General features: G+C 41.3%; 1 protein-coding gene across 1 annotated transcript; it reads left to right on the top strand.

Annotated features, from left to right (window-relative positions):
* The first annotated feature begins 14,468 nt into the window (after positions 1-14,468).
* Positions 14,469-16,729, top strand: LOC109416909 (complex I assembly factor ACAD9, mitochondrial). The gene is made up of 4 exons (XM_019691029.3): positions 14,469-15,456; positions 15,541-15,703; positions 15,767-16,091; positions 16,150-16,729. Exons 1-4 carry the CDS (start codon positions 14,568-14,570, stop codon positions 16,672-16,674), a joined length of 1,902 nt encoding a protein of 633 aa, XP_019546574.3. The 5' UTR covers positions 14,469-14,567; the 3' UTR covers positions 16,675-16,729.
* The last annotated feature ends 303 nt before the right edge of the window (positions 16,730-17,032 follow it).

Below are 17,032 nucleotides of genomic sequence, written 5' to 3'. Positions count from 1 at the left end.
TAGTCTGTTACTTCCGGTTGCTTTTGCTTCTGTTCATTCTGCAATTGTTTGGCTAACATTTGTTGCAACATCGACATCATTTGATTCATCTGAGTTTCCAAGTTTTGAACCTTATGCGCTAAGTTCACCTGAGAGACACTCGCATCGTTATTATCCTCTGTTGACCTTTCTAACCCCCCTTTTTGTATTCCTTTCGCGCCCTCATTTCCGTTTTCCTCCTGTGAGGATTCCTCTTGTTCACCCACTGGCAAGAGAGGATATTTTAGTTTGTGTGTTGTAATTAAGTCTGTTATTTGTTTCACTAAGGAATCTTTCATTGTTTTTGCCTCGAAAGTTTCAGCCTTACTACGCTGTGCTCTCATATGGTAGTGTTTTAGACGAGAGATAAGTTTTATGTCGTAAGCCTGCGCCAGCGAAGCAGCAATGGTATTCACTCTAGAGGATATCAGATCAAATTCCTGATCAATTGAATATATTGAGCGATACTCCCTATCATCTGACCTATCCATATGGAACAACCTTCTCAAAGTTCTTTGTTTCGAATCTAAGCTATTGCTACACTCCTCATTTTGATTGCGCAGCTTCAACTCATAGTCAACTTCATCGTTTAGCAAATGTGACGCGGAAGGAAATTTGGAAGTCATTTTGGAAGTATTATTGCACTAATCGTCAAACGTCACAAAAAAAAGATCAATAGAACAATATGAAAATTTGAAAAAAAAAAACTATATAATTATGTAAAAATATGAAAATATATGAAAATAAATATAGCAATAAATAAATAGATATATAAGTTGATTTTGTAACGAACAAACATGTACTCAACAACACTATGTATTCCCAAAATTCCTAAATAAATTTCCAGAAAATAGCCTCATTCACAAAAAATCCGAATAACTTAACTCACACTACACTACACTAACTAAATTTTCATAACCTAGCACAGAAATTATACATTAAATTGGACTCTGAATACTCATTACAATAGGATTGCATTAAAACTTTCCCAAATTACTCATAACATTTGATTTTACGTTGGGCGCCAAATATGTAGCGGCCATGGGCCCGCTCGGAGTCTGCTTCTTGTTTCCGGCCCGGATTTTTAAACAAGTGGCTTAAGCGCCACCTCCTAGGAGGACCACCCGTCGTTTTCTACGATGCCCGGCTAGATACTGACCGAAGAGTCAGCTTCGGAATAATCAACAATACGCGGGAACAAGCGAGCAGACTCATCATACAAGGGCTCTACTTCAATAGCGGAAGCCACACAGACATAACCAACAAATTCCCCCAAACGACCGATATCCCAGAACTCGACCTTATCCTGTTCTCATCACGGGCAAAGACTCCCCAACCACTTCAATCCCATTCCGTTTTGGAAGATGGATGTTACAACAAGACGGACCAAAAAATACGAAACGAAACGTGAAATGTGCTTGAACTTTCTTAACGATCACTAACTAACACATGTTTTTTTTTGAGGGAAACAAGGACTATATATTCAACATTTATTCAATTTGATAACCTAGGATAATCATGGCCTGAATCAATTTGATAACCTATGCATTTCTACGGTCGCGTCCGACCGGCCTTCCTTCTTCTTCCCCTTTCCAAACTATGGCCCTATCTTGTGCGGTTGTGGTCTACGCTAGCGCTTTTGTGTGTGTAGGTGCTAATTCATTTGCATGCAAAATTTAGTGGAACGTACTCACGAGCTTTCGATCGGGTGCTTTCTACGACGACGCCGATGACGTTGACGATAGTGTCGACGATTGGTAGATCGGTACCTCTACGGTGAATTCGATTCACGGCCACGCACGAGCTTCGTGGAGTGTTTCTCGTGCTCGTGACCAAACGAGCGGACGATTGGCAAATGTCGCTTGCCTTCGGAGTGCGTTGGTGACGTTCGCGACTCCCTTCCGGCCTGGAATCGCCGGGCAAACTTTGGCCCCAGGACGCAGGGTGGATGCGCGACGTAAGGTGGTGGGCGAGACGCTCTCGTTCTTCGCTTTGTGCGATGTACGTGCTATTTTTGGAGTAGAGGTATAGCCGTCGCTCGCGCTTGGCTAGATGACACAATTAGCACATAAAATACCACACAACACAAGTCGTTTACCTTTGAACTTGGTACTCGGGTTCAACACGCACAATTCACCGCACAACCTAGCTATTGAACTTTTGGCCTAAACGGGGATACACAGAGACAATTAATACTCGTTGAAGTACTCTTCACGTTTAAGTTAACTCACAAAATCACACCACGGGAAAGACACTACTTCGCGATCCTTCTTCTACCACGATCTGGGACAAAGTGGACGAGAATATCTTTGTGATTCCTCAGATAGGATCTCACGGTATGGTTCCCGGAAATGGAAGCCCGAAGGTCTCCGTTGATCAGGTCTGTATGATTTCGGATAAAGAAATCTCCCTTGCCTTTGAATTGTCTTTTCATCTCATTCCGTTACAAAGTCAACTATTCAGAAGCTAACTACTTCGGGGTTCTCTAACAAGGTAACGAGAGCACGAACAGTGATACTCATTACAGCGTGTGCTTGCGTAGCGGATAACCTATCTACGCTTCAGGAAATTGTATGCAATTGTTGGTATCATTTTGATTCAGCTAATGTCCATGCTATTTTGATGCTAAATCTTTTATTTATCAAATTTTATACATTTAACGTGAATTCTAATTATTGAACAATGAATTAAATAAGAATATAACAAATAAACAAATAACGAAAAAGGGCTACCGTTACAGCCTTACCAACTGATGTGGGTCCTCTGGTTGTGGAGGGAGCGCAGCAGGTTGTAAATCGGCATCGACCAGCGTGTCATCGGCATCTCAGAACTCCTCGGAATCTGGTTCGCTGAGTTCGTTTGGGGCCGGCCGGTCGTCTTCTTCGCCGTCTACGAGCTCCTCCTCTGCAACCTCGTTCTGCACAATCATTTCGGAAGGTGCTTCTTCCATCGTAGGGCTAGCTTCGTTTAGAGCAACTCGTTCTTCATCCAGGAAGATCACGTTACGGCTGACTGCTACGCCTTGAGTCTTGAAGTTGTATACTCTGTATGCCTTCGAATTCTCACTGTAGCCCATGAACATTGCTCGCCACGTTGCTCGCCCATGAACATCATCGCTTCATACTGCTTCGGTAGCCCCTTCATCAGCAAACTTGCCAGTCAAGTATCGTCTACTTGAAAACCGACTTCAGAAAGCTGGTGACTCGTCGTAAATAGCTCGTTCACATATTCTTGAGTCGTTTGGCAGATGATGTCTTCATCCCGTTCAGCGCCAGCCAGTCGAATTCCGGTCAGTCTCCGTAACAGACCAATTTTCCGGGTGGAACCGCTGTGCTCGTAGGTATTAAGTTGGCTGTCTCATGAATCTTTAGCGGTCTTGGCGTTCCGCACCAGCCCATAAATCTTGGGATCGATACTCAGGCATATCGTGGCCAGGGCTTGCTTGGAAACTTCGTCGCTCACTACCGGATCGTCGTCCAGCCGTTCCTTCACTGCGCACCACGTTCGTTCCTTGATCAGGATCATCTTTGTCGCGAAGGACCATGAGCTGTAGTTCTCCAAACCACGTAGCACTTCCCGCACCGGTAGCAATACTGCACTGCCCGGTAAACGTCCTTCGATATTGGCTTAACTCCTTGATCCAGCTTGGGAACCGTTTCCTTGATCGCCCGTATTGCTGTCCGTCGGGGTTGTCCATTCTTGCTACAGTTTTTGGTTCAAAAAAATCTTGAAGCCTGCTTCAAAATTTTTTTCTCTCTGGCAAACAACGTGGTTACCTGAGCAACTGCTACGGCCCATAACCTATTGGGACTGAAGAGTAATAACGTCTACTCGACAGAAGAGAATTAATTTATTTAATGCTAATCTTACAATGGCTTACTATGATCTATTACATTATAAGGTTACTGCGCCAACACCAAGGCACTCCTGCAAGAAATTTCGAGGAATTCCTACAAGAATTCCAGGAGGAATTCCCGAAGAACTACTGGAGAAGTTCTCAAGAAACTCCAAGAATAAATCTCTAAGAACTCCTGGAAGAACTTCTCTAGAAGTTCCAGAGGAACTCTTTCAGGAATTTCTGAGAAACTCCTGGAAAAATTCAAGAAGATCATTTGGAGAAATTCTTAAAGAACTTCTGAAAAATTCAAAGAAACCCCCTGAAATAGTTGTGGAGGAACTCTTGGACGAATTTCCGAGGAACTCTAGGAGAGGAAGGGAGCCTTGAAAAACTTCTTGAATAATTCCCGAGGAAGTATTGGTAAAATATCCGAGAATCTCTTGAAGTAATTTTGAGGAACTAAAAAAACGAAGAAAATCCTGCAGCGATTCCCGGGGCCGAAGAACTCTTGGAGAAATTCCCGAGGAACTCCTGGTGGAATTCCCGAGGAACTCCTAGAAAAATCTTGAAGAACTTCCGGAAGCAATCTCGAGAAACTCCTGTAGAAATTCTCGTTGGGCTCCCGAAATAAAATCAGAGAAACTCCTGAAGGAATTTTCATGGAACTCCTGGAGGGATTCCCGAGTAACTGCTGGAGAAATTCTTGAGGATCTCTTGAAGAATCTCTTGAGGAACTCTTGAAGGAACCTGGGGAAAAACCTCCTGGAAATATATCCGGAAAACTCCTGAAGGAATCACCAGGGGACTTTCCAGGGAAGAATTTTCCGGTAAACCACCGAACGAACTCTCGGAAGAACTCCCGGAGAATTTCCCGAAAAACTCCTAAATAAATTTCCAAGAATCTCTTGGAGAAATTCTTGAGGAACTTTTTTAGATTTTCTCCAAGAGATCCTGCAGCAATTTCCGGGAAACTTCTGGACGGATTTCCGGTGAATTCATGGAGAAACTTTCGGGCAACTATTGGAGGAATTCACGGGGAACTCGTGGGGATGATTCCAGAGAACTCCAGGAGGAATTTTCGGGGAACCCTTGGAAGAATTGTCGAGGAACTTCTGAAAGAATGCACAAGGACTTCCTGCAAAAAATCTCGAAGATCTACTGAAGGAATTCACGAGGAACTCCTGGAAAAATTTCTCAGAGTTATTCCTTACACACTCAATCTTGATATCTCTGTTCGGTAATTTATTTTACGGTCTTGGAACCGTAAAACGAAAAAAAGTATACCGAGTTCTCAGCTTTTCCCCAGGGAACCACTGAAGTTCAGTTCTGCTATTTGCTATTTGCTATAGGAACTCCTAAAGAAATTTTCGATAAACTTCTGCAGCAATTTCCGAGGAACTTCTGCAGAAACCCTCGAGGAACTCCTGGAGAAATTCCCAAGAAATAGGGATGTAGGAACTCCTGGAGGAGTTTCCTGGGAAACTCTTGAGGAAATTCCTTCGGAAATCCAGGATAAATTTACGAGGAACTCCTGCATCAGTCGCCGGGGAACACCTGGAAAAATTTTTGAGGTACCGTCGATGGGGGTGACAATGGGTCTGGGGGGTGAGATTGGGTCAAAACGAAGAAACATTAAATTGGAAATAGCTCATCAACTATCGCTAATTTATACATAAAACTTTATATTTTTTTCAAAGAGAAGATGTTTTTACACGTCATGATGCAGAATAAGATGTTTAGCAATTATCGTCTTTTTGTTAAATTTGTGGCTAAACTTATATGATGAAACTACTAGTAAATCACTCTGGAAAAATTTCTCCTTCGTAATGTTTCACACAAGTACCTAACCATAAATTCTCTTATAAGTGGTTAGCTGTAGGTATTACCTGGTTGATGCAACGAAAAAAGCGGGCTGTCAATGCACTTTTTATTTAAAAGTTCAATATATTCGACCCTATGTCTAAATATTAAGAATGGGGGTGAGATTGGGTCACTAGGCTACGATAACTTGAGTGCATATAAACTTAACTAAAAATTCAACTTGTTATCCAGTCCCCATATGACGTTAGAGTGGTGCCATGTTTACGGTATCTTCATAAAATCACGCTTTTTTCGAAAATATGTCGAAGAAGTGTCAAGCGAGTGTGTTCATACGTTTAGTGCCTAAAATCATTTATAACAATAAATCATTGCGTTTGGACAGCTCCTCCGATCATCAGCTAATCTTTAGTGTACTGCAATATCGTAAGCTCACAAAATAGACTTGACAGCGTTTTTCTTCTCCACTATTTTTTTTAAATTTTAAGGAAATATCGTGAAACTACCAGACGGTAGTGGCATCCAGGAAATACCGAGGCCATAAAACCGGTAACATGACACAATTTCGCAAGACGAACGAACATCGAAAAATATCATGTTTTTTTTTTAATAAATCTTTTAATCTCCCCCACCTCTAATGGAGGATGAAACTTTAAGGCCCCTTAGCGTGTCAGCTCAAATTTTGCTCTTCTTATTTGATTCTTATTCCAAACAATCATCAAGCACGATATTAGTTGTGTAGCCTTTCTATACCAATTTCATAAACAAGCTAACAAAAATAGCACCTCTTTGTCTCGGTACCTCCAATGTAAACATTTCGAGAATATGAATCATTTGAACGCAACTCGAGCAGTAAACTACTCTACTTCAATGAATAACAAGGAAACATATCCAAATGTCACGAAAAATGTTAGATTTTTTATGTAACAAGCTACAAATGATCGAATTATTTTGGTACGCTCTCCCACTGTTTATGTTTGCTGCAACAGCAGTGCTGGCGGACCGCTTGGTGAAGATTTCGTAAATTATAATGCTTTGCTTATTCCACTAACAATTGTGGTAAAAAAGTTAAAAAATAATCACCCCACAAATTATTTTTGATTTTATGACGCATAACCAATGTGTTTGACTGCATTTTTTAATTGATTTCGATCAATTTCATTGATGCTTTGGCCAGCAGGATCGACATCACTGTAGTGAATACGAGGCGATTAGTAAATGAGTAAAATTGAATCACTTTTACGGAGTTTACATTGAGTGTGTATTGATGACAGATGCTGAAATGAAGGCGAGGAAAGAAAAAGAAGCGAACGGCTCGACAGAAATCTTGATTCAGTGATATGACTAGTGTTGCGAAGAATGGTCGACGCGAATTTGAATTTTTATTAGAGTACTGTTTTTGTAAATATAAAATAAAAATATTCGAATACGACATGGTGCAGTCGGTAGTGAAAGTGTGAAAACTTCCGGATCTACTGGTAGAGAGAGTTCTGCCAGCAGATTCACCGAATATGGAAGTGTGAGAACTTCCGCCGGATGGGAAAGTGAGTTTTCCCACCGGATCTGCTGGTAGAGAGAGTTCTGCCAGCAGAATCACCGAATATGGAAGTGTGAGTACTTCCGCCGGATGGGAAAGTGAGTTTTCCCACCGGATCTGCTGGTAGAGAGAGTTCTGCCAGCAGAATCACCGAATATGGAAGTGTGAGTACTTCCGCCGGATGGGAAAGTGAGTTTTCCCACCGGATCTGCTGGTAGAGAGAGTTCTGCCAGCAGAATCACCGAATATGGAAGTGTGAGTACTTCCGCCGGATGGGAAAGTGAGTTTTCCCACCGGATCTGCTGGTAGAGAGAGTTCTGCCAGCAGAATCACCAAACATGGAAGTGTGAGTATTTCCGCCGGATGGGAAAGTGAGTTTTCCCACCGGATCTGCTGGTAGAGAGAGTTCTGCCAGCAGAATCACCGAATATGGAAGTGTGAGTACTTCCGCCGGATGGGAAAGTGAGTTTTCCCACCGGATCTGCTGGTAGAGAGAGTTCTGCCAGCAGAATCACCGAATATGGAAGTGTGAGTACTTCCGCCGGATGGGAAAGTGAGTTTTCCCACCGGATCTGCTGGTAGAGAGAGTTCTGCCAGCAGAATCACCGAATATGGAAGTGTGAGTACTTCCGCCGGATGGGAAAGTGAGTTTTCCCACCGGATCTGCTGGTAGAGAGAGTTCTGCCAGCAGAATCACCAAACATGGAAGTGTGAGTATTTCCGCCGGATGGGAAAGTGAGTTTTCCCACCGGATCTGCTGGTAGAGTGAGTTCTGCCAGCAGAATCACCGAATATGGAAGTGTGAGTACTTCCGCCGGATGGGAAAGTGAGTTTTCCCACCGGATCTGCTGGTAGAGAGAGTTCTGCCAGCAGAATCACCAAACATGGAAGTGTGAGTATTTCCGCCGGATGGGAAAGTGATGATGATGATGATGATGATGATGATGATGATGATGATGATGATGATGATGATGATGATGATGATGATGATGATGATGATGATGATGATGATGATGATGATGATGATGATGATGATGATGATGATGATGATGATGATGATGATGATGATGATGATGATGATGATGATGATGATGATGATGATGATGATGATGATGATGATGATGATGATGATGATGATGATGATGATGATGATGATGATGATGATGATGATGATGATGATGATGATGATGATGATGATGATGATGATGATGATGATGATGATGATGATGATGATGATGATGATGATGATGATGATGATGATGATGATGATGATGATGATGATGATGATGATGATGATGATGATGATGATGATGATGATGATGATGATGATGATGATGATGATGATGATGATGATGATGATGATGATGATGATGATGATGATGATGATGATGATGATGATGATGATGATGATGATGATGATGATGATGATGATGATGATGATGATGATGATGATGATGATGATGATGATGATGATGATGATGATGATGATGATGATGATGATGATGATGATGATGATGATGATGATGATGATGATGATGATGATGATGATGATGATGATGATGATGATGATGATGATGATGATGATGATGATGATGATGATGATGATGATGATGATGATGATGATGATGATGATGATGATGATGATGATGATGATGATGATGATGATGATGATGATGATGATGATGATGATGATGATGATGATGATGATGATGATGATGATGATGATGATGATGATGATGATGATGATGATGATGATGATGATGATGATGATGATGATGATGATGATGATGATGATGATGATGATGATGATGATGATGATGATGATGATGATGATGATGATGATGATGATGATGATGATGATGATGATGATGATGATGATGATGATGATGATGATGATGATGATGATGATGATGATGATGATGATGATGATGATGATGATGATGATGATGATGATGATGATGATGATGATGATGATGATGATGATGATGATGATGATGATGATGATGATGATGATGATGATGATGATGATGATGATGATGATGATGATGATGATGATGATGATGATGATGATGATGATGATGATGATGATGATGATGATGATGATGATGATGATGATGATGATGATGATGATGATGATGATGATGATGATGATGATGATGATGATGATGATGATGATGATGATGATGATGATGATGATGATGATGATGATGATGATGATGATGATGATGATGATGATGATGATGATGATGATGATGATGATGATGATGATGATGATGATGATGATGATGATGATGATGATGATGATGATGATGATGATGATGATGATGATGATGATGATGATGATGATGATGATGATGATGATGATGATGATGATGATGATGATGATGATGATGATGATGATGATGATGATGATGATGATGATGATGATGATGATGATGATGATGATGATGATGATGATGATGATGATGATGATGATGATGATGATGATGATGATGATGATGATGATGATGATGATGATGATGATGATGATGATGATGATGATGATGATGATGATGATGATGATGATGATGATGATGATGATGATGATGATGATGATGATGATGATGATGATGATGATGATGATGATGATGATGATGATGATGATGATGATGATGATGATGATGATGATGATGATGATGATGATGATGATGATGATGATGATGATGATGATGATGATGATGATGATGATGATGATGATGATGATGATGATGATGATGATGATGATGATGATGATGATGATGATGATGATGATGATGATGATGATGATGATGATGATGATGATGATGATGATGATGATGATGATGATGATGATGATGATGATGATGATGATGATGATGATGATGATGATGATGATGATGATGATGATGATGATGATGATGATGATGATGATGATGATGATGATGATGATGATGATGATGATGATGATGATGATGATGATGATGATGATGATGATGATGATGATGATGATGATGATGATGATGATGATGATGATGATGATGATGATGATGATGATGATGATGATGATGATGATGATGATGATGATGATGATGATGATGATGATGATGATGATGATGATGATGATGATGATGATGATGATGATGATGATGATGATGATGATGATGATGATGATGATGATGATGATGATGATGATGATGATGATGATGATGATGATGATGATGATGATGATGATGATGATGATGATGATGATGATGATGATGATGATGATGATGATGATGATGATGATGATGATGATGATGATGATGATGATGATGATGATGATGATGATGATGATGATGATGATGATGATGATGATGATGATGATGATGATGATGATGATGATGATGATGATGATGATGATGATGATGATGATGATGATGATGATGATGATGATGATGATGATGATGATGATGATGATGATGATGATGATGATGATGATGATGATGATGATGATGATGATGATGATGATGATGATGATGATGATGATGATGATGATGATGATGATGATGATGATGATGATGATGATGATGATGATGATGATGATGATGATGATGATGATGATGATGATGATGATGATGATGATGATGATGATGATGATGATGATGATGATGATGATGATGATGATGATGATGATGATGATGATGATGATGATGATGATGATGATGATGATGATGATGATGATGATGATGATGATGATGATGATGATGATGATGATGATGATGATGATGATGATGATGATGATGATGATGATGATGATGATGATGATGATGATGATGATGATGATGATGATGATGATGATGATGATGATGATGATGATGATGATGATGATGATGATGATGATGATGATGATGATGATGATGATGATGATGATGATGATGATGATGATGATGATGATGATGATGATGATGATGATGATGATGATGATGATGATGATGATGATGATGATGATGATGATGATGATGATGATGATGATGATGATGATGATGATGATGATGATGATGATGATGATGATGATGATGATGATGATGATGATGATGATGATGATGATGATGATGATGATGATGATGATGATGATGATGATGATGATGATGATGATGATGATGATGATGATGATGATGATGATGATGATGATGATGATGATGATGATGATGATGATGATGATGATGATGATGATGATGATGATGATGATGATGATGATGATGATGATGATGATGATGATGATGATGATGATGATGATGATGATGATGATGATGATGATGATGATGATGATGATGATGATGATGATGATGATGATGATGATGATGATGATGATGATGATGATGATGATGATGATGATGATGATGATGATGATGATGATGATGATGATGATGATGATGATGATGATGATGATGATGATGATGATGATGATGATGATGATGATGATGATGATGATGATGATGATGATGATGATGATGATGATGATGATGATGATGATGATGATGATGATGATGATGATGATGATGATGATGATGATGATGATGATGATGATGATGATGATGATGATGATGATGATGATGATGATGATGATGATGATGATGATGATGATGATGATGATGATGATGATGATGATGATGATGATGATGATGATGATGATGATGATGATGATGATGATGATGATGATGATGATGATGATGATGATGATGATGATGATGATGATGATGATGATGATGATGATGATGATGATGATGATGATGATGATGATGATGATGATGATGATGATGATGATTATTTTTTTTTCAATATTTTATTTTTCTATTTTAGTTCCTTTTATTGTCACAGAGTAGAGAAGAAGGCGAATGTAGTGAATACGAGGCGATTAGTAAATGAGTAAAATTGAATCACTTTTACGGAGTTTACATTGAGTGTGTATTGATGACAGATGCTGAAATGAAGGCGAGGAAAGAAAAAGAAGCGAACGGCTCGACAGAAATCTTGATTCAGTGATATGACTAGTGTTGCGAAGAATGGTCGACGCGAATTTGAATTTTTATTAGAGTACTGTTTTTGTAAATATAAAATAAAAATATTCGAATACGACAATCACTGCGTGCCATGATCGATGATTGTGCGCGCCAAAAGACATCACCGCGCGCCGCCGTCATCGTTGCTACTGCGGTGGGTGGTAAACACCACCAACCACATTGTTATTGCGGTCGAAACAAATCGTTAAAAATTTCTACTTTCGAGTGAAATAATGCTAAGTAATCGTGATTACTTGGAAAGAGGCTTGTATTTGAAGTAGTGTGAATACATTTTTATGCCGAATATCTCGCATGAAATTGATTATTTTATAGAATAAGATAAGTGTCGATTTTTTACAAATATGTATTGGTGCAATGTTGTGTAAAGTTGATTTCGGTCAATGATTTTGAAGAAGCCATTTTGGGATGACACGCTAAGAGGCCTTAAATGAGGATGATTATGGTGGCTAAAAATGCTGATACAACATACAAACTTTATTTTATCAAATTTCAACCATTTTTTCGATTGTATTAGCCCTTTCAGGTGGATTAATCATCTTTTAAAATTACCTAAGTATTTATTCGTCTTGGTAACCTTGTATTTTAAGTAGGTTTACGAGATATGATCAATAAAATTAACTTGTATTCTTAGATATGCCCCTTTGAATACTTTGACCCATTCTCACCCCCTCTAAGGGGTGAGATTGGGTCAATTTTCAATCATTTGTAGTTTAGTAAGCAACTCATATAATGTGATACTTTCTTGCCAAACTATCATTACCACATAGAAGAGTATACATACCAAATAAAAAGTTATTCCGACTTCTATTGCATTTGTTATTTAACAAACAATCTTTGAGTACCCTTTTTTGACCCATTCTCACCCCCAACGACGGTACTTCCGGAGGTATTCCCGGAGAACATCCAGTGAAAACCTCATGGGAATTCCTGGAAGAGCGCCTGGTGAAATCCTGGATGATTTCCAAGACCTGGGACCTTTCGAAGTGTTACGTTTGTTTGACTGTACGCCTGAAAATTTCCACTGGAAACGATAAAAAACGCCCAGGATGCCCATTTATTTCACCCCCACATTCACTATACATAACCCAAAAGACTCACCTGCGATAAATTTACGGATTCGGGAACTGCGGACTCCTGTTCTGCTGATTTCGCTTCACACAAGTGATTTTATCCACTACGAAACTATATCTGCACTAAGATTCCACTGCATTTTGTAAAATTATTCGTAGAACTTTAAAGGCTCCCCCAAATCGACGCGACTCTTTTCCAGCGACACGATTTTTTGTCGCTATGTTTTTGTCGCGAAATCGCTGCGCACTGATTTGGAGGGGACCTTCCACACTGCGACGACGTCGTCGCAGGCGACAAGCGACAGTGCAGCGATTTTTGTACTTGTCGCCGGTGTGTCGCGGCGCTGGTCGCTGCATGCACAGTTTTCGTCGCTGTCGCGGGGCGAAATAGAATAACTAGCCACAGAAGTCTAATGTCGCGGCTGTTCGTGTGACTAACATCTAGTTTGCCACGCCCTTACATCGTCAGTAGCGGTACTAGAAGTGTCAAATAAATTTTGTTTACCAAAACAAAAGATCCTCTACAAGATGGACACTTAAAAATAGTCAATTATTGCAATTAAAACTAATAAAATAGTTTATTGAGAAAAGTGACCACAGCGCCATTGAAGTTCTAGTGTATTTCTATTCGGGGCGACTAAGTTTTGTTTGTGACTAGTTTTCGCGTTGGTGTAGATGGTTGATGCGACGCATTTATCGCTGTAGTCGTTGAGAAAAATCGCGGCGATAAAAAATCGTGTCGCCGGAAAAGTCGCCTTGGTTTGGGGGAGCCTTAAAAAGTCGACTTTTTTCACTTTAAATTTTCGCTGCCGTTTGACTTGACTCGGTAACGGTGGTAACGAATATTCAGAAAAGTATGGGTTTTGTATTTAATTTCAGGGCTTTTCTTATTTAATTTAAAAGTACCCGTATGTAATTTGTTTTTCATTTTTGAGCCATGCTGATACTTGAAATCTCAAACATACCTACAATGAATTTCCGGAGATATGAGTCTGAGAGCTGACACAGCTGATATCCTTTTTAAAAACTATGCGAGACGCACACAAAATTATGTGGTTTCCTATCCCTTCCGCGGGTACCAAATCTTTTGAGCATCCATGTGCGTCGCAAGCGTGCTTGCGTATTTTGACAGCGATTTGTTGTTATCGGTGTTCAGATAGTGATTGAGTAACATTTTGCCGTGATAATTTGTGAAATCCGATCAATTTTTCGCATTTATTCCACCTGCAATGTTATCCATTCCGAGGCACAGTTTAGTGGCACGACTTGCGCGCAACCGTACCCTGTTCCCAGCGGTATCCTCTCGTTGGAAATCCTCTTCAGTGCCGTCGGAGAAACAACCGGACGATGAGTTCGACTCGGGTGGCATCAAGATCAGCACCAAACCGAGCCACCACAGGCTGGAGAAGCGCGCTCCCTTTATGAAAAACATGTTCATCGGAGTGGTGGACACCGATTTGCTGGTGTATCCGGAATCGCTCAATCGGGACGAGCAATCGCGGGTGGTCGCCGAGCGGGACACCTTGGAGGCGGTCGTGAAAAGCGGTGAATCTAAAGAGAGCCTAGCGGAGAAACTGCGGCAAGCCGGGGTGTTCGGTCTGCAGTCTCCGTTGAACCACGGCGGAAAGCAGCTTATCGAGACCGAGCTGGCCTATTTTAACGAACTGGTTGGGTCGAAGGATTTTGCAACCGGGTTGATCGCCGGCCAGCACAACGCCATCGTTCAGTTGCTGAACCGGTTTGGTTCGGATCGACTGAAGGACAGCTGTCTGGAAGCGTTGAGCAGTGGGAACTCGACAGTCGCCAGTGCCCTGTTCGAAGAGGAAGCTCCCTGTGGGACGATGTTCAGCACCATTGCCTCGCAGGATGCGGATCGTAATCAGTGGCTGCTAAACGGGACCAAGTCGTTTGTGATTAATGGGGACAAGGCCGGATATCTGCTGGTGCTGGCGTCGACGAAGGCCATGGAACAGATGAATGCTCAGGACACCACCATAACGGCGTTCCTGGTGGATGCCCAAGCGAAGGGTATCAAGAAGACCGAAGCCACGGAAACGTTCGGACTGGAGGACGTGAAACAGGTGACGGTGAGCTTCGAGAACGTCGAAGTGGGAAGTGGTAAGTTGTTAGAAGTCAGGGCTATTGTTTCGAAGAAGTTTCTTGAGATTTTGGAGGGGTTTCTGATTTTATATTACTTTACAGAAAACATTGTAGGAACCGAAGGTAGTGGGGCTGAGGTATTGGGAGAACTACTGAAATCCACACGTGTTCAAACCAGCGTGTTGGGAGTCCAGCTTATGAAGCAGTTCCTAAGTAGCCTTATCAAGCACTGCATCGAAACAAAAACTGGCGGAGGTCACATCATGTAAGAGTGAATACTACACGGTGTGCAAGTTTCAATTTTAAAACAGGGTTTATCTCTTCCCAGGGACATTGAAAACGTTGGCGAAGAACTGGCCAAATCGGCATGCTCCATCTATGCCGCCGAGAGCATGATCTACCTGACGACCGGTTTGCTAGACGACTTCGTCGGGCAAGACGCAGATATGGAAGCGGCCATCACGAAGGCTTTCACCGCAGAAAAGTTGATGGAGATGGCCATCCAGCCGCTGCGGTTCGTTGGCCCTCAGGCTCTCACCAAGGGACATCCTCTGGAAGCACTTTTCCGCAACTCGGTACAGTTCTTCGGCCAAAGCGAAACCATTGATTCCGTTAAGTTCTTCGTTGCCCTGAGTGGTCTGCAGCACGCTGGGGTAGGTTCGAAACTGTGCTATTGCTATACGTATCTCTCATTCTCTCATCTCTCTTCAGATGGCAACGCACGAAACGATCCGCAAGGACCGCAATCCGGCCATGAACCCGTCGCACGTGATATCGAAAATGTTCGAAAAGAACACCATCGACAGCCCGAAGCAGTTCGTGAATCTGGAGCACTTTTTACATCCCTCGTTGGATCCGGCCGCCCACTGGATCGAGTTCTCCATCCAGCGGTTGCGATTGGCCACGGAGTGTGTCCTGTCGCGGCACGGTAGCGAGGTGGTCGGCCGCCACATCGAACTGATCCGGGTGGCCGACATGGCGGTGCTGATCTATGCCATGCTGGCGACGGCGACCCGTGCTTCCCGGGCGTACTGCATAGGGTTGCGCCATGCCGAGCAGGAGATCTACCTGGCCAACACGTTCTGCCATGAGGGCCACGAGAAGGTTCGGGTGTTGGCCAAGCAGCTCGAACAGGGACAGTTCATTACCACGGATGCGAATTATTTGTCTCTTTCGCGGTATTTGTACAAGCAGAAGGAGTACTTCTTCGAGCATCCGCTGACGAAGAATTTCTAGTGTGTTAAGGATGGAAATGTAGGTGTACATTGTAAATTTTGTTAGACAAAATCAACTTGAGGAATTGTTGATGTTCCGAAATGCCATGTATGTACTCACTTGGATTGCAGGATGGCCATTTGTACCAAGTGTAGCCCCCTCGCTAAGAATCTACGTTGTTTATGAACGAACTCTTTTGCATTGCTCTCGCTTCCATTAAAATAAGGAGTCTGTCAATTTTAGTGTACGGCACCGATGTTCCCGCGCTCAACCGAATGATTACCACGACATCGGTGACAAATAGTAATGACATGGAGCGAAAACACACCCAGATCGGTGTTAAATCTAAGCCGTGTTATGGTGAGTATGCTAAAACGAC

This window comes from Aedes albopictus, chromosome 1 (assembly GCF_035046485.1).
Source record: "Aedes albopictus strain Foshan chromosome 1, AalbF5, whole genome shotgun sequence".
NCBI classification, from domain to species: Eukaryota; Metazoa; Arthropoda; class Insecta; order Diptera; family Culicidae; genus Aedes; species Aedes albopictus.
This window is presented reverse-complemented; position numbering and strand designations above follow the sequence as displayed.